The following is a 16,267-nucleotide window of genomic DNA, read 5'->3' on the forward strand; positions in this document are numbered from 1 at the left end:
TACAGTCATATGTCAGCACAACTATTATGATGATTAGAACAAAGGGCTACATGCTCTTTAAAAACAACTTTGCAGGAGCGCCTGGGTGGCTCAGATGGTTAAGTGTCTGCCTTCTGCTCAGGTCCTGATCCCAGGGTCCTGGGATCGAGCCCTGCATCTGGCTCCTGGCTCAGTGGGGAGCCTGCTTCTCCCTCTCCCTCTGTCTCTCTCCCTGCTCATGCTCTCTCTCTCTCTCTATCTCTGTGTCTCAAATGAATAAATAAAATCTTAAAAAAATAAAATAAAATAAAAACAACTTTGCAGGGGCAACTGGGTGGCTCAGGTCATGATCTTAGGGTCTTGAGATTAAGCCTGGTGTTGGGCTCCATGCTCAGTGGGGAGTCTGCCTGAAGATTCTCTCCCTCTGCCCCTTCCCCCCAACTCTCTCGAATAAATAAATAAAATGTTTTTTAAAAAATACAAACTTATCTAACAGTTGATAAAACCCAGACATAATATTTTAACTGTCATTTAGAAAAGACACTTTGGAACATTTCAATTAAACAACTGAAAAATTTCAGACTCCTGACGTGGATGTATATAGTAGGCGCCTTCTTATGTCATCTTTATTTTATTAAAGCACTGAGATAAAACTGAGGTAAAAAAAATCATGAACATTAAATCAAAGTGATAAAGATGAGTGAGAAAATCAAAAGAAATTATCCTGACATTGAAAAGTAAATAGTAATCATTTTTTTGCAGATCATAACAAAAACAGTAATTGTGGAACAGATAAATTGCAAATGAAAGTAATAAATAGTTTGATAATCAATTTGTAAAAAGTGAATCATATAAACTCATTGAAAATATTAAATTTATTTCTGATTTGACCTCAAATTGACATGAATGAAGAGGATATAAACTCAAAATACATGATTACAATAAGGATGTGTGTTTGTGTATAACCAATAATGAACTGAGGATGAAAAAAACTTCTGAACTATCAGTAATAAAAAATGAATACTGATCAACTATGCTAGAGAAAAGACTAAATTATCTTCCTATTCTCTCTATGGAATATATTACAAAGCCACTGTCATATGAAGGTATGATTGACGTGTACATAGCCATAAAATGTTGGGGGGGGAAGCATGGAGAGGTGTGTCTGGTAGTTCAGTAATAAAAATATTATATTTTAAAATTTTGCATTTGTAATCTGTAATATTTTTCAACTCTTAAAAATCTATAATATGGTTATTTCTTTTCTTAGTCCAAATAAATATTCACCTTTGTACCTAATTTTGTATTTATAATTGTTATTCTTTTACTTAAGGAGCCACCCTTGCCAAATTATATACATAAAAGCTTCACACCCCACAAAATCTGGATTTGTTCTCTTATCATCATCCATTCTTGTCGTCTTCTAATCTGCACACCACACCACAGCATAAAGGACCCTATACAAATTCATGTATGATTTTATTTCTCCCCTACTCTTCAAGTGATTTCCCATTAGCCTTATGATGAAGACCAAAATCCTTAACATAGGATCTGGGCCCTGTCTACCTCTCCACCTCCTTCTCTCCCTCTGCTCCAACTACACTGGCATCTTTTAGTTCTTTGAATACACTACCTCAAGATCTTTGCACATGCTGTACCCTGTGCCTAGGAGACATTCTACCACCCCACTGTCCCATTAACAAATTACCTCCTATTTAAACTCCCCATGGCCACTGAAAGTTTACTTCCTCAGCGAATCCTTAAATTAGGTCAGCCCCCCACCTCCTTAAATGTTCATTGCTCTCTTTACTTTTCCTTCATAGCATGTCTCCTTATTTGTAATAATACACCTCTGTGATTATTAGATTGTATATATTTCTGCAACTAGACTGCAAGTTCCATGAAAAAGGAACAGTGTCTCCTCAGCATTAGTCTAGCATCTGGAATAAAGCGGGCCCTTAATTATACAATCTCTGCCATCAAATAGTTCATAATCTAGCCTTGTACTAAGAACAGTGATATAATCTTAAAATTTGGGGCATCAATGCAGGTTCTTTTTTGTGCCAATAGTCTTCACAGAAGTCTTGATTTCTTAGGGATTATTGCACCAGCTTGCAAAACGAGCCTAGTTTGAGGTTGTAACCCAGTACCATGGTCATCTGGGAACTACTCTGACCAGATTCCCAGAATAATTTTTCTTGCAGTGGACCTTTACTTCATTTTGTAAAGATTCTCTTGCCTTCTGTAAGCCTCTTTTTTTTTTCAAAAAGGTAACACTTCCTTTTGTGTAAGGCTTATAGTTGTATATATGACATTTCAAAGTCCTTCCACAATTATTTTTACCTCATAATACTACAGTGCTTTCATGAGTTTTAAAACACTTTTTATGCCGGATGGTCTAGCTTAGAGAAAATACACTTTGTTAGGAACCAGGAGGCACAGGTGTTGCTCTAAGTTGGGAATAAGGCTTGACCCCTCACCTTGCCAGGGATAATTCTGTTTTCACAGACTTCAGCAGAGGGTTGAGGTAGAGCTGTACTAGAGCTACCACAGAAATATTTGGAGCCTTAGTTCATGGAATTTTTCCCCCTAAAGATTACTTAATGTGGTTGGGTAACCATGTTTCAGGGGTTTTGTTTTTGTTCAATGTGCATATCCTCCAACATCTTCTAAGAGGGCTTTCAAAAATTCACCAAGTAATATTAGGGTGTCAGGATATCCCTAAGTTGTTTGCTTGTTTGAAATCACGTTATCAGCTGAGGCTTGGAGTTAAGAAAGCTGACTCAGAATCCAGCTTCAAATGTAATAGGTGAGTTGTAGAGAAAATTAGAAATGATTAAATATAAGGGCCCTCATAAGTATCTGTTGACTCGAGGATAAAATACGATAGAGACCAGACTTTTGCCTATCAGCTGATCTTACTACCTGGTAGGTACATTCCTCCCTTCTCTTAATCGCTTACTGTGAGCTGATTCCCTCCTCCATTTCATCTTATCGTCTTTCCATTTTAGTATGTACGTATGTATTTATTTAAAGAGTGAGCGAGCACAAGCAGGGGGAACAGCAGAGGGAGAGAGAAGCAGACTCCCCGCTGAGCAAGGAGCCCCACGCGGGGCTCAATCCCAGGACCCCGGATCATGACCTGAGCCGAAGGCAGCCGCCTAACCGACTGAGCCACCCAGGCGCCCCATCTTCTCTCCATTCTAATCCTTGCACCAAGCGTTCACACTCACATCACCCGAGAACCCAACCCGTGCCTCAGACTGAAGAAAGTGCAAATCCCCGTCTCCGACCCGTTCTTCGCCCCCTTGCGTCCACATCCGGTTTCCGGTCCGCCGATCCGTCCTCCCTCCCTTTCCGCCCGCAGGCCCGCCCCGTCGGTCCTCACGTGACCGCACGGCGTGCTCCGCCCCCTGTCCCCGGTTCACGTGATCGTGCTAGGGGAGAAAACGCCTGACCCCAGCCCCCGGCCTTATCCAGGCCACTCTTTTCCTCCTGCGGTTCATCCGCCTTTTGCCCTTCAGACACCTGCGCGTCCCTCTACTCGGTCCCGGGCCCCCCCCCCCGGAGCCCTGTCCGCCATGTGGCTCCTGCCTCTGGCCCCAAGTGGGCCCCGGCGGACCAGCCCCTGTCACCTGCCTTCCTGCAGCCCGGCGCTGCTGCTGCTGCTGGGGAGCTGCCTGGGGGTCTGTGGGGTGGCGGCGGGCTCTCGGAGGCCCAATGTGGTGCTGCTCCTCACCGACGACCAGGATGAAGTGCTCGGCGGCATGGTAACTCTTCTATTTCTGCCCCGCCCCTCCATCTCCCGGGCTGACCCCCAGGTTTCTTGTCCTCTTTCCCCATCCCCACCCCAATTCCCTCAGCTGGCTGCCTTGGCCCTGGATAGTTTTGCTTTTGTCACGCCAGACCCCTTACGCAAGTTTGAGGGGCCGCAGGACTCTATTTCCTCTTTCTCCCGCGTCCCTCTCCCGCGTCTCTTCTGAGTAGGCACATATGCACGCACCACACAGAGCTCCTAGTCTGGACCTTAGTGCTGCGGAGTTCGCGTTCATAGTTCAAAATAAACAGGTGGACGCCAGTTAGGGATGGGCTGAACCAAGGAGGAGCAGGTGCTAGCTAAGAGCACGCAAGCTGTGTTTTTCTTTTGGATTAGAGGATCTGAGGACAAGTCCAGCCCTCTCTTTGAAGGACCTACGGCACCTCTGTATTTGTCTCCGTGTACAATGTTTGTGCCTGATATTTATAAAATAAGTGCTGAAATGAACTAATCTGGTAGGTAGGTTGTCGAACTATCGAGGGTGCGCTTTGCCTCACAAGAATCAAGAAAATTCAATTAGCCTAATTGAACACCTGGCTGATGCATTCGCTACTATTGTCCGCGTTCCATTTTAAATGTGTCTGGTCATGAGACCTCATTCTTTCCCAGAGTGAATTTTGCTTCTGTATCTTAGAGTTCTGGAATTTATGACCTTTAGGAGCTTTCACCCAACCCCCTACTCATGGAGGCCCGAGAAAGTGGCTTTCCCAAGGCGCTTGAGTAGTTGAAACAGGTCAGAATCCTGACGAGTGCTCTGATCTGGGTATGGCAGTTCTTTTATCTTTAAGAAAATATATATATATCCTTTATTTTTTCGTTTCAGTTCTGTTTTTGCTTTCAGCTCAGTGTCCTTCAAACTGCCGATTTCAACCCATAAGTGAGTTGTGAAATTAGTTTAGTGAGTAGCTACCAGGTTTTTACTTTCCTGTGGAATAAAGTAGAATAGAAAATGTTGGTGTGATACATGTGGTACATATGGTAAAGGTACACATATCCATATATATATTTCTGGGTTATGAATGAAAATGTATTTCTTACTCAGGGCTGTGTTCACGACTATGAGAAACTTTTCTAGTTTATGTTTCAGATGCTTGCATTTTGACTCCACGCTTCTTCCTGCCACATACGCCTCATTGCCTTTTATTTCTGCTCTGCCACATTGACATTGAAGAGTCTTGACTTAATTGCCCTCCTGGAATTTACTTTGTTTTTCCCATTCCCACCACTACACTGACCCTCCTCACAAAATTCCTTTAAAAAAATTTGTGTGTGTGTGTCCTTGAAAAGTGTTTTGTCTAGAAAAGGCAAGCCATCTCCATCAAAAATTAGTAATAGCTTACTGACTAAAACAATTAAAAGGTCAAGCTTTTACATCTCTGTTGAAAACAAAAATTTATCACTGAAATATAAGGTGTTCAGAATTGAGTTTCTTAATTCTTACCACAGATGTGGTCTGTGTAGATTTGAGGTATCTTCTCCTTAGCATGTTAGTCGTATTTGCTTCTTTAAACTAGTATCAGATTCTTTTTTATAGGTGTTTATACTAAAGAGAAGAGCCAAAATTGAGTGGAGGGAACAAGTCAAATTTAATGCTCCCAACTCGCTGGGGTATTCTGGCTTCTCTTGTAGCCTTTTCCAGAGTATTCTACCACTAGTTGTCAAACAGGACTTGAAGGGAAAGCACTAAGACAATAACAACATTTGAAAACCTACTTGGAGCTGTTAGAGTATGAAGTATTTTATACTTGTGCTTCAGTCATTACAGGAGTCCTCTGCTGTACGTATTGTCCTTCCCTTAAATAAGAGGAAACTAATAACTGAGAGGGTGTTAAGTAACTTGGCCAAAGTTCGTATAGCTAATAAGTAGGAAAGCCTGGTGTCTTATGATCTCAAAGCTCCACTTTTTCCTCATATTCTAGAATATTGTGATAATACTTACCAGATGTCATTCCACATACCCACATGAGCTACTCACTTATTATACCTCAGACCAGAGATTCTTAAGATGATACTCAGGGACATTGTGTGTGTGTTTGGGGGGGGGGGTCGTGGAAGTCCCTAATTTATATGTAATACTCTGTATTATATCTTCATTTTTGTGGAGAGAGTGAGGTCTGACTCAAAAAAGATTATGAATTGCTGCCATCGTTGGCAAAATAAACAGTAGTCCAATCAACCAGACCAGCTCAGGTCGAAGGATTATAGAGCTTGTGTGATTGTTTTTTCCCGTAGAATCTTTCAGTCATCTTTGAAATTGTCTTTTATGCATCATCTTTAACATTTCACTGTATTTCTTGCAATATCATCTGTGGGACTTTGGTTTGTTTGCTTAGGGAACAGTTCCTATTTTTTTATTTTACTTGAATGTTACTATGGCGGGATGAACACACTGTTCTTCACAGAAGCACAGGCTGCTCTTTTTAAAATCATTCACTCCAGAAAAAGTGACATCTGGTCAAAACTTCAAGGAAGTGAGGGAAGGAGCCGTGATGAAATATAGGGGAAGACTACACCATGTCTTTGCTTAAAAGCAAGGTGGTCTTTCGTTGTTAAAAGAAAAATTAGCCATAGATTATTAGAAATGTTAAAATTTTATTTCAGAGCAGCTGTACACGGGAGCCAAAAAAGTAAATGACTCCTTAGGATTTTTATGGAAGGGATTTGCTTTGGAGGAGTAAAGTAACACATTTACCCGTATTCAGGTATAAGATTGGCTACTGCTTGAGCAATGTTGTACAGCCTTGACCTGACCGGCCTTGCAGCTATCTTTGCTGACATCTTAAGGGTCCATTTTAGCATTCAGATTAGCATGGACATGCACATTTTCAGTACAGTGTGGTTCTTGTTTAGGGTTTGTTTGGTTTAGCACAGATTATGGTTATCACTGTACTAGTGTTAGCAGTATAAAAATTATGGTCATTAATATAAATTTCTTACTGACACTAAAATCTGTGTTCCTATGCAGCCCTGGATCATCTGCTGGCTCCTGCCTAACGCTTTGACCTTGTCTTACCCCATAGTCTCCTTTACTTGCTGTGCTGCTTCTACCACATTTGCCACCTTTCTGTTCCTCACATGTGCCTCTTCTCTGGCAGCCCTTGTCCTTGCTATTCACTCAGCCTGGAAGCACCTTCTCCTGGATCTTTGCATGGCTGGCCTCCTCATCACGTGACTCTGAGTACCAAAGTTACCTCCTGAAAGAGGCCTCTCCTGACCACCCTTCTAAAGTAGTTTCCCCCTTTCCTCTCACCAGGTGTAAGCACGTCATCCTGGTTTATTCCGTTCATAGCACTTTTCACTGCCTGAAATGATTGTTTACCTGTCAGTTGTTTAAGTCCCCAAGAGTACAAAGGTCATGAGGTTAAGGACCTTCTGTCTTTTGTCCGTCCTGGCCTCCATCACTGCCTGGCACACATTAAGTGTTTAACAAATGGGTTATAATCACACAGTATGGTCTTACTGTAAATCAGATATTTCTTCAGTAGTTTTGCATATTTACCAGTTTGAGGATTAAGTCCCATAGAATCAACTCACATAGTCCTTTTCCCCACTTACACTTTGTATTCTCATTTCCCCTTCCTGTGTCATCATAACTCAGATTTCTTGTCAAACCAGTGTTTCATTCAACCCAATATTCTTTACCTGAAGGTAGCACTCAGTGATGTTTTGTGAAGATCATAGCTGGTGACATTGCTTCTGAAGGTTAACGAAGACCTTATACATCTGTAGCATCTCCTGGGAACCTGTTACGGATCTACTCATGAAATTATGAAAGGTCTTCTTAAATAAATTAGAATCCTCATCCTTTTGAGCTTATGGGTTCTTTAGGTTTTTTACTATCTATATGAAACAGTGGGGGAGAGTCATTTATACAGTATTATAAACAAGACCCTCGTTAATGTAATTATATATTTAGATTATCTTTAAGGAATTACTGCACAATAAGGTATACTTAAAACTGCACTAAATATGGTCTTAGATTTCAAAGGTACTTCAAAATCATCATGAACTGATTCATACAATACAACTAAAATTAGAGTCTCTTCAGTGGTACTTTTTTGTTGTCTGGAATCTGAATAAAGATTGTTAGTGTTCCTTTTATTTGTATTTATTTGTATTTAAATGGCCTTCTTCAGACTTTTATCCTCACTCTAGGATTTGAGATTAATTGTTGTCTGTACTATTTGCCACCTGGTTCAAGTCCTTACCTGAGGTGGTAATTGGTCTAGTGCATGGGGTTTTGAGCTTGTAGTTGAAAAGCGTGCATTTGGACTCCCATCACTGGATTTGTGATATTTGAGTCCTTTTCTGGGCCTCAGGACCTTATCTGGCTTTCGAACCTAAGTGTTATTTCTGTTTTAAAGGGTGGAAGGCTCCTTTCATTTAGCCCACATCTTGCTCCTAAAGATGAATTAATGGAGATCTGCCCTATCTATCTTGTGAGGGGGCTGGTGACGAAAGATAGCACCAAAATTTCATTACATTGAAATCAATATTGCTAGAATAATGCAATGAGCTGTGAACTTTCCCTTCCTTCAGGCATTATGACCCCTCTGATCTTTTGCATGGGACATAACTGACTGTAAGTTCATCTCCAGAATCACACAGGACTCTTTTTGGCAGTTTCTTAGTGTCAATTGGAGCTGATCATTGCAAATGAGATGCAAAAAACATGAGGTTTGGTCTGTGTGTTTTTGTTTATTGGAGGAAATGGTTTAACAGATGATTATTTACTTCACAGACACCACTAAAGAAAACCAAGGCTCTCATTGGAGAAATGGGGATGACTTTCTCCAGTGCTGTAAGTTTTGAAGCTAACTTAATTTTGTGAGACTTTCTGTTCATGTTCTAAGAAGAAGCACTCTCTTTTGGGGAGTCTAATGTAATCTTTGTGGTTTTTTTCCCTAGTTAAATGCCTGCTCTAAAGGAAGGACTTTATTTAATGTGATTTAAATTCTTTTAATTGAAATACTACTTTTTACGAATTGAACCTATGTCCAGTGTAGGTATTTTCTAAGCCAGTTTGATTTATAGTTCAGAACTAGAGAATTTTTTTTAAAGCCTCACTGTTTGAGGTTTGAAAATGGATTGTAATAATCAAGTTAACATTCATGCTATGTAAATTGCTTTGTGGTCAACGCTTGCGGGCCACTTTACAAAGCCCAGTTAACCCTGACAGTCAAACCTGAGAAAGGTAATAGCAACCAAACAAAACAAACATCTGTGTGTGTATATATACACATATATGTGCGTGTATGAAATATAAATATATATATGTATATATAAACGTAGGTGCGGGGCACCTGGGTGGCTCAGTCAGTTAAGCGTCCGACTGTTGATCTCAGCTCAGGTCTTGATCTCAGGGTTGGGGGTTCAGGCCTGGTGTGGAGCCCAGATGAAGGAAGGGAAGGAAGGAAGGAAGGAGATGCAAAGAGATGGAAAGATCCGTAATAAAATACTAATAAATCAAATTCAGGAACCATGCACATAACCAAGTAAGTAGTAGCCTAGCTTTTTAGGAAATCCATTAAACAGCAACATAGTGTTTTGCTTAAGAGCACAGATTCTAGAGCTGGATCACCTAGTTTTGAATGCTCTCTCTGCCTCTTTTCTAACTGTGTGATGTTGGGCAAGTTATTAACCTTTCTGTGGCCCTTGGTTTCATTTGTAACTGGGTGTACTAAAAGCTGTCTCTGGATTCTGTGATATTAAATGAGTAGATAGGTGTAAGGCAAGCACTTATATCAGCACCTGACTTATAGTACATACTGCATAATGGTAGTTGTTATATTGTCCACCAACAAGATCAGTAGTTGAAAGACGAAATCTTAATAGACGCTTGAAAGTCCTCTGAAATTTTAGCATCCTTTCCTGGTAATGGATTAAACTGTTAGAAGAATGCATCCTTATTATGATGAGTATTTCAAACAAATAGCACACCTTATAGTTAAGGTGAAAGATTCAGGCCACTGCTGTTAGAGATGAGGCAGGGGCCTAATACTTGTCACTTAATGCTGTTCTGATTGTCTAGTCATTGGCACAAGTCCTGCGGAATTAACTGGAGTATTGGAAAAAGACACAATTATTATTTCCACTTTGTATTTTCTACCTAGGAAACGTAGAATTGTTTGAAAACTTTTTAAATTAATAGAATTTAGTAAAGTAGAAATGAAAAATAAAAATAATCTTCTCCTGTATAACCAGTTAGAGAAGTACTGGGGAGGAGAGAGAATAGAGCCCATTCATACAGCCGGAAAATGCAGACTCTAGATATAGCTGGTGGTGGCCAGTAATGGTTAAGACCTATATAAATAAGGTTACAGAACTTTGTGCATGATGTAATAATAATACTTAATATGTAGACACACCCATCATTTTTGTGGGAAGACCCAAGATTAGTTTATCCTAATCAGAATCCCAACAAGATTTTTTTTAGGCTGAATAAAGTGATTCTAAATTTATCTGGAATTATAAGTAGGTTAGAACAATCAAGGTAATTTCTTAAAGGAGGAAATTGCCCTTCCAGATAATAAAATGTAATATGAAGATACAGTAAACAGTGTGAGATTGACCAAAAAATAGATCAGCAGACAAAAAAGCAAAAGGATTAAAAGGCTTGCCAATGTAAAAATTACAGAAGTCAAATATCTGACAAAATTTAAAAAGCAGAAGTAAAAAATGGCAAATATTTGTAACATGACTGAATCCTCCCTTAACTCAGATTTTATGTAACAAGAAGCTGATGCCCCAGGAGGAAAAAATGTACAAAGCACATGAACAAATCATTCACGTAAACACAGTTGGTCATTATGCATGTGGAGAATGTTCATCCTCACCAGTATTTAAAAATGCCACATCCAATTTGAAAGGCCAAAGAAATGCCAATTATTTAAAAGGGATAATATGTAATTGTGGCAAGGGTGTACTTGAATGAGCATTCCTTCCCTGCTGGTGCGAGTATAAACTAGTATTATTCTCTGTAAAGTGGCTTGGTGATGTGTACTAAGACGTATACAAATATTAGGTAGAATGAGCAAAGTTTATTGATGATAGTAGCTAACAGAAATATAGAGTAGAAAAAATAATCTATGTCCAGTGTATTAAGTGATACAGGAAATATATAAAGCTACAGATTATCCTGAAAATGAACCTGTGCCTCTCAGCTACATCAGATTCAAGTAGTATTCTTTATTTTTGGTTAAGACCTAGCTCCTAGGGGCACCTGGGTGGCTCAGTCGGTTAAGGGTCCTACTCTTGATCTCAGCTCAGGTCTTGATCTCAGGGTCTTGAGTTCAAGCCCCATTTTGGGCTCCACACTGGGCATGGAGCCTACTTAAAAAAAAAAAAAAGACCTAGCTCCTATCCTGTACATACTTCTTTGGCAGATGAGATTGGAATAACTTATTCTGCAGAAAGAAACCAACTGAAAAATCTGTTCTCTTGGTTTCTTTTATCTGGTTTACTTCTCTACTATGTGACTTAAAACAGCTCAGAAGTGTGTCATGTGTTACCAAAAAAAACCCAAAAAAACTCTATTCCATGGGAAACTTGAAATTCAAAGTTAAGAGTATTAAGTAGCTTTCTTTACTCTCTTTAGAAATGATGAGAAATCCATCTTTCTTGTGTAACTGGGTTTTTTGCTTCTGTTCCCTTTGTAGTATGTGCCAAGTGCTCTTTGCTGCCCGAGCAGAGCCAGTATCTTGACAGGGAAGTACCCACATAATCATCACGTTGTTAACAACACTTTAGAGGGAAACTGCAGTAGTAAGTCTTGGCAGAAGATCCAAGAACCAAATACTTTCCCAGCAATTCTCAGATCGATGTGTGGTTATCAGACCTTTTTCGCAGGGAAATACTTAAATGAGGTAGGTTGAATGATCTAATTATTCCTTTAAAAAAAAAAAAGATTTATAAATGTGAATTAATGTAATTCATGTTGTCTTTTAGTTATTATCCATTTGAGTCATGTTAAAATGTTTTTGGTATATGTTGTTTTCTCCTAATCTGCCCATTAAACAAGAATTTACTTACATGAGCATATTTACATGATTTAAGTACTATAGTTCTTCTTCCTTTAAATAGCCTATGGCATTTATTTAAAAGCTGTCCTATGACTGCTGCTGTCTGATGCATCTTCCCCTTTTTCTTCAAGAATTTTGCTTCTCATGTGGCTGTCATGGTATCTTTGTCTCCATTTCCCCTTTATCAGGATGAGAATGAAGAACTTTTTCCTCCTACCACCTTTCCTGCGTTATAACAACTTAAGACTTACCCCATTTTCTAACTTGAAAAAATGGGAACAAAATGTGGAGAGATCAGTGATTGAGGGAAGACACCCAGAGCTGGGATATTCAGGCCATTAAAGCATATGGCTTAGTGGTGGATGTGCTGGCCTCTTGTGCGCCTGGATGGAGGGATACCCATTATAGCCTGCCAAGGCCAGATTTCATGGCCCCCGGGTTCACCACATTGGCCTTAGCTTTTTAGTCAGAGTTCAAACTTAAAGGAAATAGTTTATTTGAGAGTATCTCGGTTATCTCTTATAGTAAAACTGGGGCTGCAGGACAAAGAAAAGATGTACATTTTCTTACATACTTTATCTATGGTTGCTAGAGATACTAATATTTGATCTGAATTTTCTGTTCATTCTTTCCCTCCCCACAATAATTGGGAGAATATGCAACCTTGTGAGTTTGAAGGAAGAGAAGTCAGTTTGAAAAGAATCATGAGAAATAAGTACAGATACTAGATTATTGAGATAAGGCTGTGGGTCATAAAGAGAATTTATACTACTTTGTATATCAAAGATCATTTAATTGTATACACAATTCAGAGAAATTCATTAAAATACAAAGATTTCTCATGTATTAAATTCTTCCTTAAATGGGCAATACTAAACCTTGTTGAGATAAAATGGGATGATTCTGTGGTCACTTAATTCATCTCATCAAATAAATTGAGCTCCAGAAGTAGGTTTCATCATCAGGGCAAGTGAAGTTACAGGCTGAGAGCTCACAGTCTGATTCTTTCGGCTGTTGTCAGCCACAAGGGCAGTTGGAGTATTCAGTCTCTGCCTCAGGAAATGGACTCTGTAGCCTAAGCCACGCGGACTTTTTCTAGAAAGGGCCAGAAGTAAATATTTTGGGTTTTGCAGGCCATATGTCTCTTTTGTGATCACAGTAGTTCCCCACCACCACCTTATCCACGGGGGATGCTTTCCCAGACCCCCAGGAGATGCCTGAAACCACGATAGTACTAAATTTCATGTATACTGTTTTTATCTGTGTATATGTACCTGTGATAAAGTTTAACTTCTAAGTTAGGCACAGTAAGAGATTAACAACTAATAACAAAATAGAACAATTGCAACCATATAATGCAATAAAAATTATGTGAATGTTGTGTCTCTCAAAATATCTTACTACACTGCACTCCCCCTTCCCGTGATGATGTGAGATGGTACAGTGCCTACATGATGCGATCACGTGAGGGCAGTGACAGGCATTGGGACCTTCTGACAGGAGGATCATTTGCTTCTGGACTACAGTTGACCACGGGTTAACTGAAACCACGGGAAATGAAACTGCAAATAAGGGGGATTCCTTTATTTGACTCTACCATCGTAGCGCGAAAGCAGCAATAGACATACACAAACCAAAATGAGTGCATCTGTGTTCCAAAAATCTTCATCACTGAAATATCAATTTTCTAAAACTGTCATATGTCACAAAATATTCCTCTATTGATTGCTGTTTGTATTTTTTAATGGTTGGAAAAAAATTCTTAGCTTGCTGATCATACAAACAGTCGGCAGGCTAGATTTGGCCTACTGGCCATAGTTTGCAAACTCCTGCTTCAGAAGTTCCTAGGATTATAGTGTTCTTTACTTTTTGACTGGATTTATGTGTTGGGGAAATTGAGTACCTGGTTTCAGGCACTGATCTAAAAGGATTCTAAAAGTTTCCTCTTTCTTTCTGATCTGGTCATGTGTAAGCATTTCTGATGTCCTGCTTGTCTTGCTTTTCAGTATGGAGCCCCAGATGCCGGTGGACTAGAACACGTTCCTCTAGGCTGGAGTTATTGGTATGCCTTGGTGAGTGATTGCTGAAGTCTGTGACAATTATACACAGCTCTACAGTAAAATATGTTTACTCTGTAATTTAGCTGTGATTTTGATATAAGTTGCTTTGCATTTATGATTAGCTATTTTATCCTCTTAAAAGAAAGTCTGTTGATTTGGGAGTCACTCCTCTGGGGGATGTTTTTCCCGCATCACACAAGGTTTAGTTACGTATTTGTCTGTTCTATCTGATCCACTTATGGCTTTTTAAACTACGACAGATTATTGAAACTATGCTAATAGTTAATAAAACTCTAGTCAAAAAATCCAGTTCAGTAATAACTTGAGTAATTACCTTTTTTTTTTTTTTTTAAATGCTTTTTTTTTCTTTAAAGATTTACATGACTCGGGCGCCTGGGTGGCTCAGTTGTTAAGCATCTGCCTTCAGCCCAGGTCATGATCCCAGGGTCCTGGGATTGAGCCCCATATCGGGCTCCCTGCTCAGCAGGGAGCCTGCTTCTCCCTCTCCCACTCCCCCTGCTTGTGTTCCCTCTCTCACTGTGTGTGTCTCTCTCTGTCAAATAAATAAATAAAATCTTTATCAAAAAAAGAAAAAGATTTTTTTTTTTTTTTTTTTTTAAAGATTTTATTTATTTATTTGAGACAGAGAGAATGAGAGAGAGAGAGCACATGAGAGGGGAGAGGGTCAGAGGGAGAAGCAGGCTCCTTGCTGAGCAGGGAGCCCGATGCGGGACTCGATCCAGGGACTCCAGGATCATGACCTGAGCCGAAGGCAGTCGCTTAACCAACTGAGCCACCCAGGCGCCCAAAAAAAAAGAAAAAGATTTATATGACTGGGGCTGGGGGGGCGGGTTGGGGCAGAAGGAGAGAGAGTCTCAAGCAGACTCCACGCTGAGCGTGGAGCCTGATGCAGGGCTGAATCTCACAACCCTGAGATCACAACCTGAGCCAAAACCAAGAGTCCGACGCTTAACCAACCATGCCACCCAGTTGCCCCAAAATGTCTTACCACTATTTGAACAGAGTATAGTTTAGCCCTGCCTGATTTCTGACTTTCATTTGGTATGCTGACCTCTTAACAAATTTTACTTTCCTAATAGGAAAAGAATTCTAAATACTATAATTACACCCTCTCTATCAATGGGAAGGCACGGAAGCATGGTGAAAACTACAGTGTGGACTACCTGACAGATGTTCTGGTGAGTTATCAAAGCTCTGTCCTTGCAGGTTTGGCTCACAATTAATTGAAACCTCTGCTTAGAAAACCTTTGGACTTGGTCATGTTGAGTAATGTAAGTGAATAATAACTTCATTTACCTACCAAAAATATTTCCAACTGATTAAAGACTCCTGAGGGCATTTTTCTTTGTATATAAGCCAGGCTCAGAGTTAATGTTCTTGAAATTCCAGCAACAAATCCTTTTCCAAAGACTAATCTCTCAGACTGTAGAGATTACTTTGAAGAGGTTTTACTTTAGAGGTTTTTACTCTTGACCCCAGATTCACTCACAGGCTATGAGAGGACAGCTTCACCATGAGGATGGGGAGCTAGGGACTGGGAGTTCTTAAGGCTTTGTGGATTTCTATTTAAAAATTACTGAAACTGGGTGAATTTAGGACTTTCCTTTCCTGTCTGAGGTGTTTCTAATGACAGCCCTCCACAGAGTATTTATTCACCAAATATTTCAGCACCCAGCATAGCAGGTGTTCAGTAAATGAAGCAGAAGCCCTCTTGGTGATCAGGTAGACAAATAAGGCAAGGTATGGGGGTTACTTAGATAACGTCTAAAGAGGTGAGAGTGACTTGTGCAGATCAGTGGAAAGGGTGCACAGACAGAGGGAACAACGGCTGTGGGGGCACTGAGACAGAAGTGTGCTCGGCATGTTGGGACCATAGGCCTCTGACAGGGCTGGAGTAAGCAGGTGGGTGGGATGGTCAATATCCTTTGAGTTTAGTGATGGGAATAAATGAAGCTATAAATCAGCTAGAACAATTAAACGCATAGCATGTATGTGGGATGCTTTCATTTTCATAATGTATCTCCAGATAAGCAAATGAAAAATGTAAGTCAATATAAATTAAAATCCTGGTGTGAGGTATTTGGATTTAATGTTACTCATTTAGCTTAACTGCTTTAGCTGGCATAACTTACGATATCTACGCTCTGTATATTTTTTGAAGAGTAAGGTAACTTAATCCACCTGTCCCACTGTGAATTAGATTGACTCTCTTTTTATATACTTTAAGGCATCAGAGGCATACTCTAAGCCGTATTAATGCAAGCTAATCCTTAAAAGGCCAAATTACTATTTCTTTCCTTATGGGAGGCGTAACAATTTTTAGATCATGTATAATCACTAAGCTCTTACTTTTTAGGATGGTATGCTTT

The 16,267-nt window shown here is 39.9% G+C and overlaps 1 protein-coding gene across 1 annotated transcript in view; it reads left to right on the plus strand.

Annotated features, from left to right (window-relative positions):
* Window positions 1-3,400: 3,400 nt before the first annotated feature.
* Window positions 3,401-16,267, plus strand: part of GNS (glucosamine (N-acetyl)-6-sulfatase) — a 55,429-nt gene continuing 42,562 nt past the window's right edge. The window contains exons 1-5 of the mRNA XM_032420457.1: window positions 3,401-3,749; window positions 8,538-8,597; window positions 11,455-11,661; window positions 13,824-13,889; window positions 14,978-15,076. Of these exons, the coding sequence (XP_032276348.1) occupies window positions 3,561-3,749; window positions 8,538-8,597; window positions 11,455-11,661; window positions 13,824-13,889; window positions 14,978-15,076 (621 nt within the window). The 5' untranslated portion in view covers window positions 3,401-3,560. The remainder of the gene's footprint in view (window positions 3,750-8,537; window positions 8,598-11,454; window positions 11,662-13,823; window positions 13,890-14,977; window positions 15,077-16,267) is intronic.

The sequence above is a fragment of the Phoca vitulina genome, unplaced genomic scaffold (genome assembly GCF_004348235.1).
Source record: "Phoca vitulina isolate PV1807 unplaced genomic scaffold, GSC_HSeal_1.0 scaffold23, whole genome shotgun sequence".
NCBI lineage: Eukaryota > Metazoa > Chordata > Mammalia > Carnivora > Phocidae > Phoca > Phoca vitulina.